This window comes from Trichomonas vaginalis, chromosome I (genome assembly GCF_026262505.1).
Source record: "Trichomonas vaginalis G3 chromosome I, whole genome shotgun sequence".
Lineage (NCBI taxonomy): Eukaryota > Parabasalia > Trichomonadida > Trichomonadidae > Trichomonas > Trichomonas vaginalis.
In genome coordinates this window covers 9,926,685-9,941,888 of record NC_067203.1, presented here as the reverse complement: position 1 = coordinate 9,941,888, position 15,204 = coordinate 9,926,685, and the positions used below count along the sequence as shown (strand labels likewise).

The window sequence follows — 15,204 nt, the reverse complement described above, 5'->3', positions numbered from 1 at the left end:
TGAAGTGATCACTTAGTATACGTTTTGAATAAATTGAATTTTTTTTAGAATTTAGTATTTTTTATAGACATCACATGTATATTATAAATACATAAATATATTCTTTAATTCAAAAAATTCAATTCGGTTTTGGGATGGGTATCCCAGCCCCAAGTATTCAATTTTATTCAATTTTTTAAGAATTTTGGGTTGGGATGCCCAGACCAAAACAAGCTTTATATTTTGATGTGTAGATACGTATGTGTGCATCATTGTTGTGTTATATATTATGTTTTTAATGAAAAAAAAATCTGATTCAAAAAAAATTATCACTAATTAGTTGATAATATAAAGAAAAAATAGATAAATTGTATGTTTTGAGAGTATTTATCCACATTCACTCATATGAATTTCATTAAATAGTGTCTTTTTACTCCCAAATTTATTTTGAATTATTGAAATCAAAGAAAAAAAAATCAGAAAAATTTCTCGAAATTTTTATTTTCAAAAAAAATTTGGATTTTATATTGAAAACTGACACTGGGAGGACGATAGGGCTGGGATTGGAGATACCCCGCTCACTTGGGAAAAATACGGATCTATACACCAGTTGTCAGAAATTTGAATTAAAGTCAGGCGGGCGTAAGGGCAGCCTTAAAAATAAAAATTATAAAGCAAAAAAGTAAATACAACGAAATAATTCTTTATTTACAACAAAATATCTAATGAATAATAGGATTCTTGGCGAATCCAGCAACAAGTTCTACTTTATCTGATTGCAATTCCTTAAGTTTTTCCTCGCAAGCATGTTTAACAGCCGGATTTGTAGTAAAACTGCGTAATTCATTGAGAATCATAACCGCGTTTTGTCTCTTTCTGAAACTTGGAACTGTCATAAGTTCTTTCACGTAAGCCGGGATTGGATTTTCAGTTGAAACAGGGGATGTCTGTGCAATAAACTTTGAAGCGGCCACTTTTACTGGAAGTGTCTCGTCATTCATAAATGTCATTGCTGAGGAATCGATGAAAGAAACGATATCTGGGTTGGAGAAATAGGTTCTAAATAACAAAAGATGCTTGGCCGCTTCTTCCCTGACCCTCCATTTCTTGTCATTCATGAAGGATGGAAGATTTCTCATAAATTTTTCAGAAATCAATGGGGTGATGGCCGAAATATTCTGTTGGGCTGCAACTATGAAGAAATGTAGGCGAACTTGGGAGTTCTGGATGTTAAGTATCGAATCTACAATTGGAGACCAAACAGAATCCTCAAGACGGTTGGCCGAACTGCATATAAGAGAAATAACTACGTCTATGTATGCAATAAGTGTGGATTTCTGTTGAGATTTTTGGAAATTTTTTGAGATATCTTCGAGTAACTTTGAAGTTTCTTGAAATGTAATATCTGGCTTCTTGAATAATATCGATGAGATTGTTCTGAGTGTAATCAAACGTACTTCCCATGAAGGATCTTTCGTAAGACGATATAATGAAGGAAGAACAGGAGTTAAAACAACGCAATTAACCGACTGAGCTGCAATTGATGCTCGAACTCTCCATGATGGATCATTTTCAAGCCTTGGAAGTAAAGATGAAGTCCAAAATGGGAATTTTATTGTTGCTGAAGAAATGAAACTTCTGATTTTATCATCCAAATCATCAAGCATTTGGACGGCAACTAATTTTGCTGTTTCTGGTTCTTGGTTCACTAATGATTCCAAAACGGCTCTTTTAACTGCAAAAGATTTATCTGAAGTGAGGTGTAAAAGAACTGTTTGTATGTCTTTTTGCGACGAAAGAATGTTAACAACCTTTGGAACAAAAGATCTTACAGAGTCATAAACTGATCTTACCATTGCGTTCATAAATTGGAATGCAGTAGCATCATCTTTGAATTTGAGTATCTGTTCTGTTAGTTTGACTCTAACTAATTTGTTTTGTGAAGTCAGCAAGTGCATAATAAGAGGTGAAGCAAATCCAATGCCACCCATTCGTATAGCGAGGTATATGACTTGATTTGCAACTGTGTAGATGATTACTTCATCTGTTAAATCAACCCAATCGATAATAAAAGGTAATAATTGTAATCTAACGGCATCAGGTGCAAGCATTTGACATAATTCGGCTATTTTTCTTGCAAAGGCTAAACGTTCCTTTGAATCTCTGGAAATGGAAAGTTTGATGATGTCTTTTGCTGACAAACTCATTTCTGAATGTAAACTTCAGAAACGAGTTAAATTTTCGCTCCCTGTGTAAAGATAAGTTTTCGTGCTTCTTGAAGCTTCGTAATAAGATATATCCCCTAACACTGAATCATTGACAAGAGAATGCATTGCATTTGGCAAACCATCAGATTAGAATTTTGGTCCTACCTCCGTTTGTTAACATTATACAATTTACATGCTTAACTGCAGAGATATATCCAATTGCAACTATCCAATTCATTCAGCATTAATCTTTAAACAGAATTTTAATCTTTGCATAATAATTGCTTCAATATATGAATTAAGCTAATCTAGATTATAATTTGAGCCATAAAATTGTTTATATTTTAGTATTCTTTTCTATAATATAGTATACTATTGATATAATCTCGGATTTACTGAATCCATGATTGCATTCCATATAACTTATATAAGTCTATTTCTAACTATTAATTCTTTCATATTTGCATAAATTATTCATTGAATGTGAAATTGCTTTCGGCATTAAGAATTCTTGAAATGTATCTCTAGAGTTATTCTAAGCTTAAAAGCTGATTATTTTTATCAAATTTCAATAAAATTAATAATGATGTAAATTTATGCATAAAATTAATACAAAAAAATCATTATTATATGCAATAAAAGACGGTTCATTGATTTTTATATAATATGACGACTTTGACACTTTTCAACAAATAGTATAGTGGTCACGGAAATAAATTCTGTAGGGTCATCAAAAATTAAAGGGTGCTTTTTAAGGGGGCGATGTAAACTATTGAACATCCGACCAAACGCCGATCCTATTTTTGTGGCTCTCAATTCCTTAACGTCTGTTCAGAAAAAAAGTATACGTTTAGATATATTTGAATGGTTTACTTTTAAGGTATAGAAAATCCAATTCCAAGATAGTATTATGTAATGATTCTGTAATGAGAATCTAGTTTTAATAATTTCTTCTTCTAATTTTTTATATAGAAAATTGAATTTTTTTTAATAAGGAGCTATAGCAATTCATGTTAAAGCCAACTTTGAAAATTAACATCTTAATGATTTCCAGCTTCTTCCATGAGTTTTAGTAAGTTGTTGCTAATTTATTGAAATAATTTAGAGAGAAATCAACGGAAAATCAGGGAGCATGCGCAGCAAGCATTACAGTTTCTACCTTTTGAGTTCTATCAGTAGATTTTAAACTAATAATACATTTTGCTGATGACTTGGGAAAAATAAAAATTTTAAACGGGCATTTTTCAAAATTAAAATTAAACATTGTGTTTAATTTATACTCATCATGAAATTTATTATTTCTAAAGAATAATTCGAGTTCTTCAAATTTAATTTATTTTCAAAAAAAATCATATGTATTATTCAGCCAATTATATGGCATTTGCTAATACTTAAAGTGGACCTTATAAATTTCAAACTGGTGCCAAGAAAACAATGATACATTCTAATATCGTCACTATCTAACAAATCATAGAGGTATTACTCAATCAGTGTGAGACAAATCCTATTTACAGCTAATGTGGACCGATATATTCATTATATTTCATAAAAATATACTCAATAATATATCAAATTCCATCAGATAACGATATTTATCAAATTTAACTATTAAACAATATTTGCTTATCAATAACATGTAGATTAACATAAGGACATTGTATAAATATAGATTCTAAAATTTCAGAGAATTTTTATTTTTAAATTTTTCTTGAAAATATTAATGTACTATGAACATATAATATTTTTATAATTAAGTTCTCAAATTATTTGAAAAGGTTCTGAAATCTATTTTTGAGACCACTATAATTAAAATAAATGCTGGATTCACAAGTACCATCCAATGAAAATTATACTGATTTTAAAAATATTAAGCCCATGGAAATATTCAACTACCCCAATCAAGTTTCAAAAATTATTTGGGGCATCAATTCCAATAATATTTTACAAATATCATCGCAAGTCATGGACTTTATTAAAGAAATCAAAATACCTATACAAATGGCACTTTATTTGATTGATGTATTTTCATCAATTAGAGAAAAAGAAATAAAATTGTTTGAAGAACTTTATGAAATGATATCAAACGAGTTTTCTTGCATAATCAAACCAGAAAATGTAAAATTAGCAACATTATTATATCATAAAGGTTTCAGATTTGAAGAGTTCAAACCTCCAATGACAGAAGAAGATATTATCAATATTTATTCAAAAGAATCTCCATTATATTATATCGCATGGGATAAAGTTGATGAGCTTAAAAATAAATTCTCAAATCTTAATTTCGATAAGAAAATTGATGGAAAAATAACACCCTTTGATTGTGCAATTAAATACGGATCAGAATTATGTTTCAATTACATGAAAAATTTAGGAGCTGACTACACAAAAGAATCATCAAATTACGCCGTTTAAGGTGGAAATAACGCCATATTTATGGCAATGATAGAAGATGAAGAGCCATTTGATAAAACAATTAATACGGCATTGAAATATCATAACTCTGAAATTGTTGAGTATCTTCATTTGCATCTAAAGCAGCGTCCTAATTCATTAGCAGAATGTATGTATTACGGAAATTTTGAGTTTGCTTCTTTAATTCTTTCAAATGGTGCAGATGTTAACGACATTTGTAATTCCTTTCTTTTTATGTTTATCATTGTTTTATGTAGTTTTCTTTTTATTCATGTTTCGCATTGTTTAATATATTTTTCTTTCCTTTCATATATATCACTAATTTAGGATATTTTCTTTCTTTTCATATATATTATTGATTTAGGAAATACTCTTTATTTTCAAATCAATAGTTGTTTTATAGGGTTCTCTTTCATTTCATATCTCACAATGTTTTATAGTATTCTTATTCTTTTCAAATACGTCATCATTTTACAACAATCTCTTTCTTTTTATTTTAATCATTAATTTACTACATTCTCTTTCTTTTTATATTTATCATTTGATATTAATGATAGCCCTCTCTGTATTGCAATTAGAATGAATTCATTCGAAATTGTTAAATTCTTGGTTGAACATGGCGCATATGTCAATATGAGACTTTTTCTGCTTCTTTTAATGTTAATTACTGTATTATATAATTCTCTTTCTTCTAATATAAATTATTTTTTTATCATATTACTTTTCTGCTCATTTAAGGGTGCACACGAGAGGATCATGTAAACTTCAGAATTTAGAACCTTATTTTTAGGCATTATCTTGGCTACCTATTTAGGCTCGAAAAGCAAAAAATATCAAAAAATACAACTTGACTCCATTATGACCCTTTCATGGAGGTAGTTTTTATCCGCTAGTATTTTCCCTTTGAATCTCTTTACAATTCGAAATCAAATTCAAAACTCAGTAGAAGAAAGGAAGAATCGACTTACTACGGTTGTAATACGAATAAATACATATATTTAATTATTTTTATTTACATAATAATTGTTTGAAGCTCATATTCCAACAATTTTTTAAATAAAAACATTAAAATGTTGAAAATGTTCATATATTTTAATAGGTTTTTGGCACTTTATTGAGGAATTACTACATACATAGTCGAACTGAACTTGATATTTTGAAATTTAAATTATTTATCAAAATTAAAATTTAACTTGAAATTTATAATTATTTAGTCATATTTTGCATAATTCTAAGTAGATTTTGTAAAAAATCAAGAAAGAAAAATTTTAACGTGCTTTATTTTTTCTTTTTTATAATAATACATATTATTATATAATTAACATATTCATAATGTTTCACCCTTTCAAAAATATAATCCTCCTCCTCTCAAATAAACGTACATACGGGTGGCCTTTTTTTTCAAAAAATTAAAATTTGAAATTTTGGGCTCAAATATTAGAGATTTTTTCAACCTTCAACGATATATGTTGTCTATATCAGACCTCCTTTCTTTTTGATACTTAACATTGTTCCTAAATCTTAGCCGTTAAGTAGGGTTGTTAAAAATATCAAAAATTAGCGTTTTGAAGACACCATGGTGTCTTATAATTTTCCCTTCCTTATTGGCGTGTAGAAATAAATGCGCCAATAGATTGAAGAAGAAGAATTGTTTTTCTCTTAATGAACTTTAATCCTTTTGATATAAGAATATTAAAAACATTAATATAATTTCGATTTCGGAAATTAAATTTCCAAATTTTTTGTCGATTTCGGAAATAAAAAAAAAAAAAAAAAAAAAAAAAAAAAGGTAGTGGGGCTTCCAGGCACTTCGTGCCTTCTAGCCCTGATGTTGATGTTTAGTATAAATGAAGTTTTTATTCGGAGGACTCTTCTTCTTCCTCCATGCTTCTGGGAAGAAGCCTTCTTCTGGGTCGAAAACATTATATAATGTTTCACTTTTCACAAATTATATATGTTTTCATGCTTTGTCACTTTTCTGTCACTTTTCAGGTAAAAACATTTTTATTATTATATATAAATGAATTTTACAAAACCACCGTTACCGTTCTTTGGAAATAAGAGTAGATGTAAAGATATTATATTGAGAGAACTTAAGAAACTACCGAATGGTCTAACATTTGTAGATTTGTTCGGTGGAAGTTTCTATATATCCCATTTGTGCCATATAATATTCCCAGACTCAAAGATTATATGCAATGACTTCGACAACTATATGGACCGTCTCAAACATATTCCAGACACAAACAATATATTGAAAGAGTTAAAAGAAAAGATACCTATAGGTAAGATGGAACGTATACCATTAGATAAGAAAAATATTGTGAGAGAGGTTTTGAAAAAAGCAGAATATATAGACTGGAATAGTATATCTGCTAGACTATTATATAGTGGTGCTATAAGAGTTCATGACATTGAAACACTTATGTCAAAGTTTTATATCTTAACTATACAAAGGTTTTCAAAGAGAACATAGAAAAATATACTGAGGGTATAGAGTTTGTGAGATGTCATTGGACAGAGTTGTATGAAAAAATATAAAGACAAGGAAAATGTTTTCTTATAGTGACCCGCCGTTCTATAACACATGGGATTTTCAATACCAAGTAGACTGGACTTTGAGAGACTCTTTAGAAACTTTAGACGTTTTACATAACCATCCATGCTTTTACTTTACATCCGATAAAAGTGGTTTGGAAACCGTTATGAGATGGTTAGAGGACATACATGACTATGAGTTTATATATGACAAGATAGAATATGAGAGAGGACCTATAAACTGGAGAAAGTGTCATAACAAAGAAATTTTATTAGTAATAAATGTGGTTTGAAATGGGACTACTTGTTTTAGGTTTTTTCCATTGTGTCATTTATTTCTTTGACGTGGCAGAAAAGTACAGAGAATATGAAGATGAACCAATGCCTGCAAATGTTCAGTATATGTACTCGTAAGAGATATTTTATCTAATATTAAATGGACGCACAGAACTTAGCGAATGCACAGCAACCTGGACAACCAAACCAGAGAATATTCCAAATGAAGTTAGAATACAAACTGCAATGGCAAACTATGGTCAAGTGCCAACAGATGTACAAATGCAAACTGCCATGTCAAATGACGCTGCGTTAGGCTTACCACCATGGTATGCAAATATGAGATTGGAAAGAGTTTTATACAAACCCTGAAGTGGGATATAAACAACTCTATGCAGATGACGCGAACACAGGAGTTGACCCAGAATATGTTTCTACCAGAGGAGAAACAGAATGTATGAGCTCCAGTTAAAGAATGCTATGGAACTCAACAGGAAACGTAAGAGACTAGGCGGACATTAGATTTTTACATATAGTAAAATGGGTTTCTTCAGTAGTATTGGAAACTTCTTTCGAAATGTTGGAAGAGGTATATGGAATGGAATAAAATCTGTCGGAAGAGGAGTATGGAACGGTGTCAAAAATATTGGTAAAAGGGTAGTCAGTTTGGTTATTATACCTAAAGACCCTGAACCAGAAGAACAAGCTCCTGTTATACAACAGCCTGAACCTGCACCACAGTCTAGTTGGCAACCAAATCCAACACCTCAACCGTATTAAAAAATTATATTTTTACCGTTCGATAGTATTGTATATGAAACTAAGTTCTAAGTAAAACGCATGGTATAATGGAATTATTCTTTTTCTCCATCTGTAGTAAACCATACTTGAAAGTCTGAAATACTTCCACTTGGTGGTTCGTATAACTTTGTAGGTTTTTCGTAAAAGTCATTTGCCAAGCATAAGAAAGAGTTTTGGGCGCCAGAAAATGAAGCATGAACAATAATAGCATCTTGGTCGAAAACATTTTCATATGTTCCATTAGGGTTTTCGACTTCATAAAAGTCTGGGTGTACTGGATATGCTGCAGGCTGATTTAACATCCTCATAAATCTATACCATGCCAAGTTGTTATATTTTGTAGAAATATAAACGTTTTCTCCAAGGTCTTCTATTCTATTGATTTTAACAGTTGCATTTTTCCTGTCATAAATAATATCGAGATGGTACTCCCCCTCGTCAATGTTATACTGGTTTGCATATTCGATATAGATATCGTTTATTTTTTCTTGAAAAGCTTGAAGAGTTGTTTCTAAATTTACAAGCAAACTAACTTGTAAAAGTTTTCCCTGTTCAAATTTCTCATACATACGTTTTTCTTTGTTATAGTATCGAACTTCAAAACCGACCGTAAATGGGAAACCATGTATGGCTTCTGAAATGAACTTCATTCTACGAAAGCCAATAGCTTTTGTGACAGATGGGTCCTTAGCCATCTTAATGGGTAGTCAAAACGATAGCCTTCATGCTTTACGGTCTCTGTCTCAAACTTTTGACCGACATTAGTAAAAAGTTCATCTAATGGTTTAGTTGTAGCAACTCTTGAATTTTCTTTTTCTATTGGAAGCATATTTTATCTAGAATAAAAATGTCGAAAGATATTGCTTCCATGAGAGAAATACAACACAACCGACAACTCATTATGCAAGCTCTAAATAAGAACACAACAAACTTTTCAAACTATTCTAAGATATCTGAGTCATTGAAAGAAGGAAACTTAAAACTGACATTAAACCCAATGACAGATGAGTTTCTATTTCAAGACAAGAAGAACAATACTGTCTGTATAAATCCAACAAAAGGAACTTTAAACGAGAAACCTATAAATGAACTTCTTTTGAAAGCAGATGTTGACAACAAAGCTGACAAAGAATATGTAGACGATGCAATAGCAAAAGAAGAAGAAAGAGCTAACAATGCTTATGCAACAAAAGAACATACTCATCCTGAACTAGCAGACAAAACATATGTTGACAATAAAATGTCAAGTGAAGTGACAAGAGCTGAAAACGAATATTCTAAAAAGACTCATATACATTCTATATCTGAAATAACAGACTTACAAGAAACCTTAAACAGGAAAAGTGCCGTTGGACATACACATACCATTGCAAATATTACAAACTTACAAGAAACCTTAAACAGTAAAAGTGCCGTTGGACATACACATTCTATATCTGAAATAACAGACTTACAAGAAACCTTAAACAGTAAAAGTGCCGTTGGACATACACATTCTATATCTGAAATAACAGACTTACAAGAAACCTTAAACAGTAAAAGTGCCGTTGGACATACACATTCTATATCTGAAATAACAGACTTACAAGAAACCTTAAACAGTAAAAGTGCCGTTGGACATACACATTCTATATCTGAAATAACAGACTTAAACGTTAGCCTTGAAAATAAAGCAGATAAAACATATGTCAATGAAATATACCAAAGTTTGATAGGAACAAAAAATATTGAAACTATTGTTGGTGACTTTTCTGTCAATGAAGAAAATAAATATTTTAGATGGCAGTTTGTACAGTCCTTAAGAAATGGTATACGGTATAAACTCATTCCGAAAAATAACAATGAAATGTATGTAAGCTATATAAAGAATGATGGTACACAAGTTAAAGTTCCATTAGACAACAACTGCTACTTAAACTTATATGGAGACGAACAAAAGAAATATTTCCGAGTTTATGAAATGGCAGATATGACATTGCCTGACCCAGCTCCAGCACCATATTATTATGACTATGTAGATGACGAAGGAACACTACATGCAGATGAACAAAAGCAAACATTATATTTAGATTATTATAGATATAAAAGATATAATGCAATAGAAAAAACGAGAATAGTATATTATTATATAGATGACAGAAATAAATATTATAGTCAAGATTTTACCTACCTGAAAACATAAGATTATATTATAAAAAAATTCTTACACAAACCAGAAGAAACCTGAAATAGTTGCACTATATTTTAAGTTCAAAAGAGACAATCCTATAATGTCTCATATGTTTGATTTAATGAACCCAGTAGGTTCTATTTATACATCTATGGAAGCAAGAGGTCCTCAAGTAATGTTTGGTGTTGGTGCATGGGAACAAATAGTCGACAGGTTTTTGTATTGTGCAAACTCTTCAAAGGAAACAGGTGGTTCGAAGAAAATTAAAGAAGCAAACCTTCCACCGCACACTCATACAGGAACTACAAACTTTTCTGGCGACCATAGCCACTCATTAAGAGACCACCCATTATACAACTCAGAATATTATGCTGGCAATGACGTTTTATCTCCAGATTATAACCATTCAGCAAAAAAGACTTTTCGACCAACTGAACCAGGAGGAAATCATGTCCATACTTTCACAACAAATCCAACAGGCTTGGGTAAAGAATACATGCCACCTTACATGACAGTTTACGCATGGTATAGAATTGCTTAGTCGTCATTTTCAACTTCTTTAGCATATTCGTCAGGAGTTGTCTTATATTTGTTAGGAACTGTCTTTGAAAGTATACCACCTTGAACTTTGACAAGTTTGAAACGAGGTCTGACAATAGTAGTTTTATCTTCTGCTTGCAGTGTGTACATTTTGCCATGTTTGCCTAAAACTTCATAATATTCTCTTGTATACTTTCTTCTATTTTTACGAACACGAATGTGAGTACCTGTCGGGTTCCCATTGTTGTCATAGTCAATAGTATTTTCATATGGGTCGCGTTTAGGTATTTCTATTTTTACTTTGTCACCTTTCTGAAGTTTGAAGCCCGGCATTCTTTCTTGTTTGTCTCTTTTGACTAAATTATTAAATATATAGTCTTTCTCTAAGTCAGGGTTGTTTTTCATTTCTTCGGGGAGTGGTTTCCCAAACCTTTTTGTTTACGGCTATTGTAAATATTTAAAACTTGTCTCATCTTTGCCATGGAGAAGTGTCTATATTTGTCGTCATATGACATTTCATTTGCTTCACCACCTTGTGGTTGGTTTAAGTCTCTTAACATTTTTATACAACCGTCAATGACACCGAGAGCAGAATGGTTTTGGTCGACAATGAAATATTGGTTTACATTTTTTGAACGCAGATAGTTTTTAATATCATCTGATTTGAAAGAACTTTCACAGTCAGATGTCAGTTTTGTTGGATGGTATTTGTCAACGAATATTGTCAAAGCAGTTTTCACATCTAAAATATTTTTGGACCATAATGGTATGGCTTCACAGTATCTTGTGTTTTGACCAACAAATATTAACCAGTATGGTGGTCCATCTTCTCTATACCTCGGAATGTTTTCCAAGATATCCATAAACCAAGCATTTGGTGTTGAACTAAAGATTTTTATCATGAGTGCTTTTTTTGTCGCTTTAGAAACATAGGGGTCCTTGTTCGGATTCGTCATTTTTTACCCTATAAGAAATGGGTTTATTTGGCGCATTAGCAGGAGTTGCATCCAGATTTTTGCCCGCAGTTGGAACAATAGCCAGAGGTGTATTTGGAGTTGGAAGGAAGATTTTGAGTACATTAGGTATACTTAAAGAGAAAGCACAACCTATTATACAAACTGTACAGAAAGGTTGGGATGTAGCACGAGATGCAGCAAATCTTATTCCAAATCCTGAAACAAGAGGAAAAGTTCAAGGATGGATGGACAATGTAGGAAGACAAGCAGGAAACTATTATAACAAAGCAAATGACTACTATAACCAAGCAGGACACTATATGGACCAAGGTGAAAGATTCTTTAACAGAGGATATAACCATGCACAACAGTGGGTAAACAATAACCAACCTCAACCGCCTCAAACGTGGGGAATGTAAAATTTTTTACCGAGATGAAATGAACAATACAGCATTGAGACAAATGGGTTCAAGATGGATTTGTCGACTTCCAGCAGTTACACAACGTGTTTGTCAAGTTCTTCCTATACCTCAGGAAGTTTTAGACCGACTTAAAAAACAACAACAACCAGTTGAAAACAAACCAAACTAAAATTTTTTACTGAGATGAAATGACCGAAGAAGTTGAAACCGTAGATTTGACACCACAAACAAAAAGTTCAGAACCATTGTCAAAACCTGTCAAAGAACTTACAGATGAAGAGAAAAATTCAATAATAGAAAGTGCCAGGTCTGGAAATACAAACCCTAACTACAAAGTCACTTTTCATAGAAATGGAACGGCTAGTATCTCAAAAAAGAAACAGACTCTCACAAATAAAATATTGAAGTCTGAAGGAGCTTTCGAGACAACAGATGGAAAAGTTTACTTCACTGACCAACAGTTCATTATAGAACATCTCATTGACTTAGAGTCGAAATATTCTAAACTTTACAACAAACACAAAAAGTTGAAAGGAAAACAAAAACAAATGGCATATGATATTTATGAAGATGTTGACGACACAACTGTTCCTGCAGGTGGGGAAAAATCAGAGGAACCGAAAAGTGACGAAAAACCGATAGAAGAAGAAAAACCAAAAACTGAAGATAAACCAAAACCAAAGTTTAGTTTCCAAACTAAACCAAGTCAACCTTCATTAGCTGGTATGGGTTGGCGTCAAAGACTTATGGCAGCAGGTGGTTATGTAAAGTAAAGAAAAAAACATATTTTTTTATTTTTATTTGAAATGTACGCTGAGTTTGTTGGAGAAGACCGTTGGGAAACTTGTTTGTTAGACGATGAAATATGAAATGGCATACCATTTAAAACAAAAGTGCTGAAAAAGTATTGAAAAATAATGTTTAGGGTAGATGGGTAGATCTACCCTCTTTTCTACCCTCTTTTCTACCCTCATGAAAACAATTTATTTTTGACACTTTCACAAAAAACATAAAAAAAGTGAGTTAAAATGAGATGTTTACTGAACTGGTTGGATGCCGCCTTCTGAGGTTATGTAGAATGGTTGACCAGAGTAGTGGAACAGTGCTCTGAGAATTTGTATAATTCGTGGAATTGGACTCTCTCTGTTTGGAAGTTGTATCCATGGGCGCTTGTTTAGGAACTTTATAATGGCTTCCTTCTTTGCTTGCTTTATGTCGTCGAAAGGAGTGTTTTCTGGTATTTGAATTGGAATTCCAGTCGAAATCTCGAGATTCAAGGCAGCCCTTCCAGAAATAGTGGTGAACTTGACCTTGGGCTTCATGACCTTGCGCAAGTACTGCTTAACAAGCTCGTTAATTTCAATTAGGTAAATTGCCTCATCTAATGGCTCGATGTTGTCCATTGCTACTGTCAGAAAAAGTACTGCTACTGTCAGAAAAAGTACTGCTAGGAGCAGTAAAAAGGAAAATTTGAGAGGGTTTTCGACGATAAAGTACTGCTACTGTCAGTAAAAGTACTGCTACTGTCAGAAAAAGTACTGCTACTGTCAGTAAAAGTACTGCTACTGTCAGAAAAAGTACTGCTACTGTCAGTAGCAGTACTGCTAGTAGCAGAGATTTTTATCGTTGTGGTCCGACGGTTAAGCCACCAACGAATGTCCCACGTCCCACCAACCGAGTCCAATCTCAATCCAGAAGAACCGAAAGCACCAACCCCTGCACCTCAGTTCCAGCAATTCCAATCTCAATCCAAATTACTACCAATTCCAATACAAATCGAAGAGAGACCAAGAGTTCGAAGAAGGTCTGAACCGCTTACGCAAAGAGTATGCTACAGCTCCAATTGAGAGAAAGTTGTTGCTAAATTCAGTAAAAATAATGTTTAGGGTAGATGGGTAGATCTACCCTCTTTTCTACCCTCTTTTCTACCCTCATGAATTTGTCATGATTTCATCGTAGAAAACTCATGAAAACAATTTATTTTTCAAAACAATATATTTTTTTTATTTTATTTGAAATGTACGCTGAGTTTGTTGGAGAAGACCGTTGGGAAACTTGTTTGTTAGATGAGAAATATGAAATTCACTGTTGTGAGTCATTTGAAGTCAGAAACAAAAAGACAAAAAGAGTTTTAAGCGAATGGGAGCGAAATGACGGATATGCTGATATGAAGATGGGTGGAAAACACTATCTTAAACATGTTGTCATTGCAACTCATTTTATACTGAATCCTAACAATTTACCTTTTGTAGACCATATAAACCATATAAGAAACGACAATAGACTTGAAAACTTACGTTGGGTCACTTATTCTGAAAACAATAAGAACAAAGGTAATTTTAGAGATATTGTATTCGAATTTGTCGACGAACTAGAAGATGAAACAATTGAAATTACAGACTATGGCAAGCATACGTTTGAGTTTTACTACTATAGCGAAGAACAAGACTCTTTCTACTTTTATACCGGCGTAAACTATAGGAAATTACAAGTATATTTTACTAAGGCGGGCTATGCTTATGTAAACACTAGAGATACAGATGGAAAATACGTTCGAATACTTCTTAACAAATTCAAGAAGCTATATGGCATACCATTTTAAAACAATATATTTTTACATATATTAAATGCTTCAGGTTGAAAGAATACGGTGGAGCCAAAAGTGGCTCGACCTCAAAACAAGCATTTTATGAGCTTCCAAAGGGTGTTATGAATGAATTCAGCAACATACATCCTGACCTCGTTCATTTTGTTGCTAAATTCAGCAAAAATAATGTTTAGGGTAGAAGGGTAGATCTACCCTGTTTTCTACCCTCTTTTCTACCCTCTTGAATTTTCATGAATTTCTTCGTAAATGTTTTGTCGAAACTTCTTCATCGTAAATGTTTTGTCATGATTTCATC

General features: G+C 32.2%; 9 protein-coding genes and 1 pseudogene across 10 annotated transcripts, besides 3 other annotated features; 9 read left to right on the top strand and 1 right to left on the bottom strand.

Moving 5' to 3' along the window:
* Positions 1-583: part of a mobile genetic element that runs on past the window's edge.
* An 88-nt stretch (positions 584-671) lies between these two features.
* On the bottom strand, positions 672-2,186 carry TVAGG3_0960510 (meiotic spindle elongation; the record flags this gene model as incomplete). The annotated part of the gene is made up of 1 exon (XM_001326947.1): positions 702-2,186. One exon carries the CDS (start codon positions 2,184-2,186, stop codon positions 702-704), a length of 1,485 nt encoding a protein of 494 aa, XP_001326982.1.
* A 1,815-nt stretch (positions 2,187-4,001) lies between these two features.
* On the top strand, positions 4,002-4,598 carry TVAGG3_0960500 (protein ubiquitination; the record flags this gene model as incomplete). The annotated part of the gene is made up of 1 exon (XM_001326948.1): positions 4,002-4,598. One exon carries the CDS (start codon positions 4,002-4,004, stop codon positions 4,596-4,598), a length of 597 nt encoding a protein of 198 aa, XP_001326983.1.
* Positions 4,599-5,336: 738 nt separating this feature from the next.
* Positions 5,337-5,989: a mobile genetic element.
* Positions 5,990-6,357: 368 nt separating this feature from the next.
* Positions 6,358-15,204: part of a mobile genetic element that runs on past the window's edge.
* TVAGG3_0960480 lies at positions 7,573-7,784 on the top strand (annotated as a pseudogene). Its single transcript has one exon. A coding segment is annotated over exon 1 (212 nt).
* Positions 9,061-9,523, top strand: TVAGG3_0960470 (phage tail repeat-like family; the record flags this gene model as incomplete). The annotated part of the gene is made up of 1 exon (XM_051253439.1): positions 9,061-9,523. A coding segment is annotated over one exon (463 nt), but the record flags the coding sequence as incomplete, so codon positions are not given.
* Positions 10,493-10,924, top strand: TVAGG3_0960460 (keratin-associated protein family; the record flags this gene model as incomplete). Its single annotated transcript, XM_051253438.1, has 1 exon — positions 10,493-10,924. The coding sequence occupies one exon, from the start codon at positions 10,493-10,495 to the stop codon at positions 10,922-10,924; it is 432 nt and encodes a 143-aa protein (XP_051079012.1).
* On the top strand, positions 11,897-12,298 carry TVAGG3_0960450 (uncharacterized protein; the record flags this gene model as incomplete). Its single annotated transcript, XM_051253437.1, has 1 exon — positions 11,897-12,298. The coding sequence occupies one exon, from the start codon at positions 11,897-11,899 to the stop codon at positions 12,296-12,298; it is 402 nt and encodes a 133-aa protein (XP_051079011.1).
* On the top strand, positions 12,318-12,470 carry TVAGG3_0960440 (uncharacterized protein; the record flags this gene model as incomplete). The annotated part of the gene is made up of 1 exon (XM_001294941.1): positions 12,318-12,470. The coding sequence occupies one exon, from the start codon at positions 12,318-12,320 to the stop codon at positions 12,468-12,470; it is 153 nt and encodes a 50-aa protein (XP_001294942.1).
* TVAGG3_0960430 (phage tail repeat-like family) lies at positions 12,490-13,074 on the top strand (the record flags this gene model as incomplete). The annotated part of the gene is made up of 1 exon (XM_051253436.1): positions 12,490-13,074. One exon carries the CDS (start codon positions 12,490-12,492, stop codon positions 13,072-13,074), a length of 585 nt encoding a protein of 194 aa, XP_051079010.1.
* Positions 13,957-14,148, top strand: TVAGG3_0960420 (uncharacterized protein; the record flags this gene model as incomplete). Its single annotated transcript, XM_001294942.1, has 1 exon — positions 13,957-14,148. The coding sequence occupies one exon, from the start codon at positions 13,957-13,959 to the stop codon at positions 14,146-14,148; it is 192 nt and encodes a 63-aa protein (XP_001294943.1).
* TVAGG3_0960410 (His-Me finger endonucleases family) lies at positions 14,319-14,903 on the top strand (the record flags this gene model as incomplete). The annotated part of the gene is made up of 1 exon (XM_051253435.1): positions 14,319-14,903. One exon carries the CDS (start codon positions 14,319-14,321, stop codon positions 14,901-14,903), a length of 585 nt encoding a protein of 194 aa, XP_051079009.1.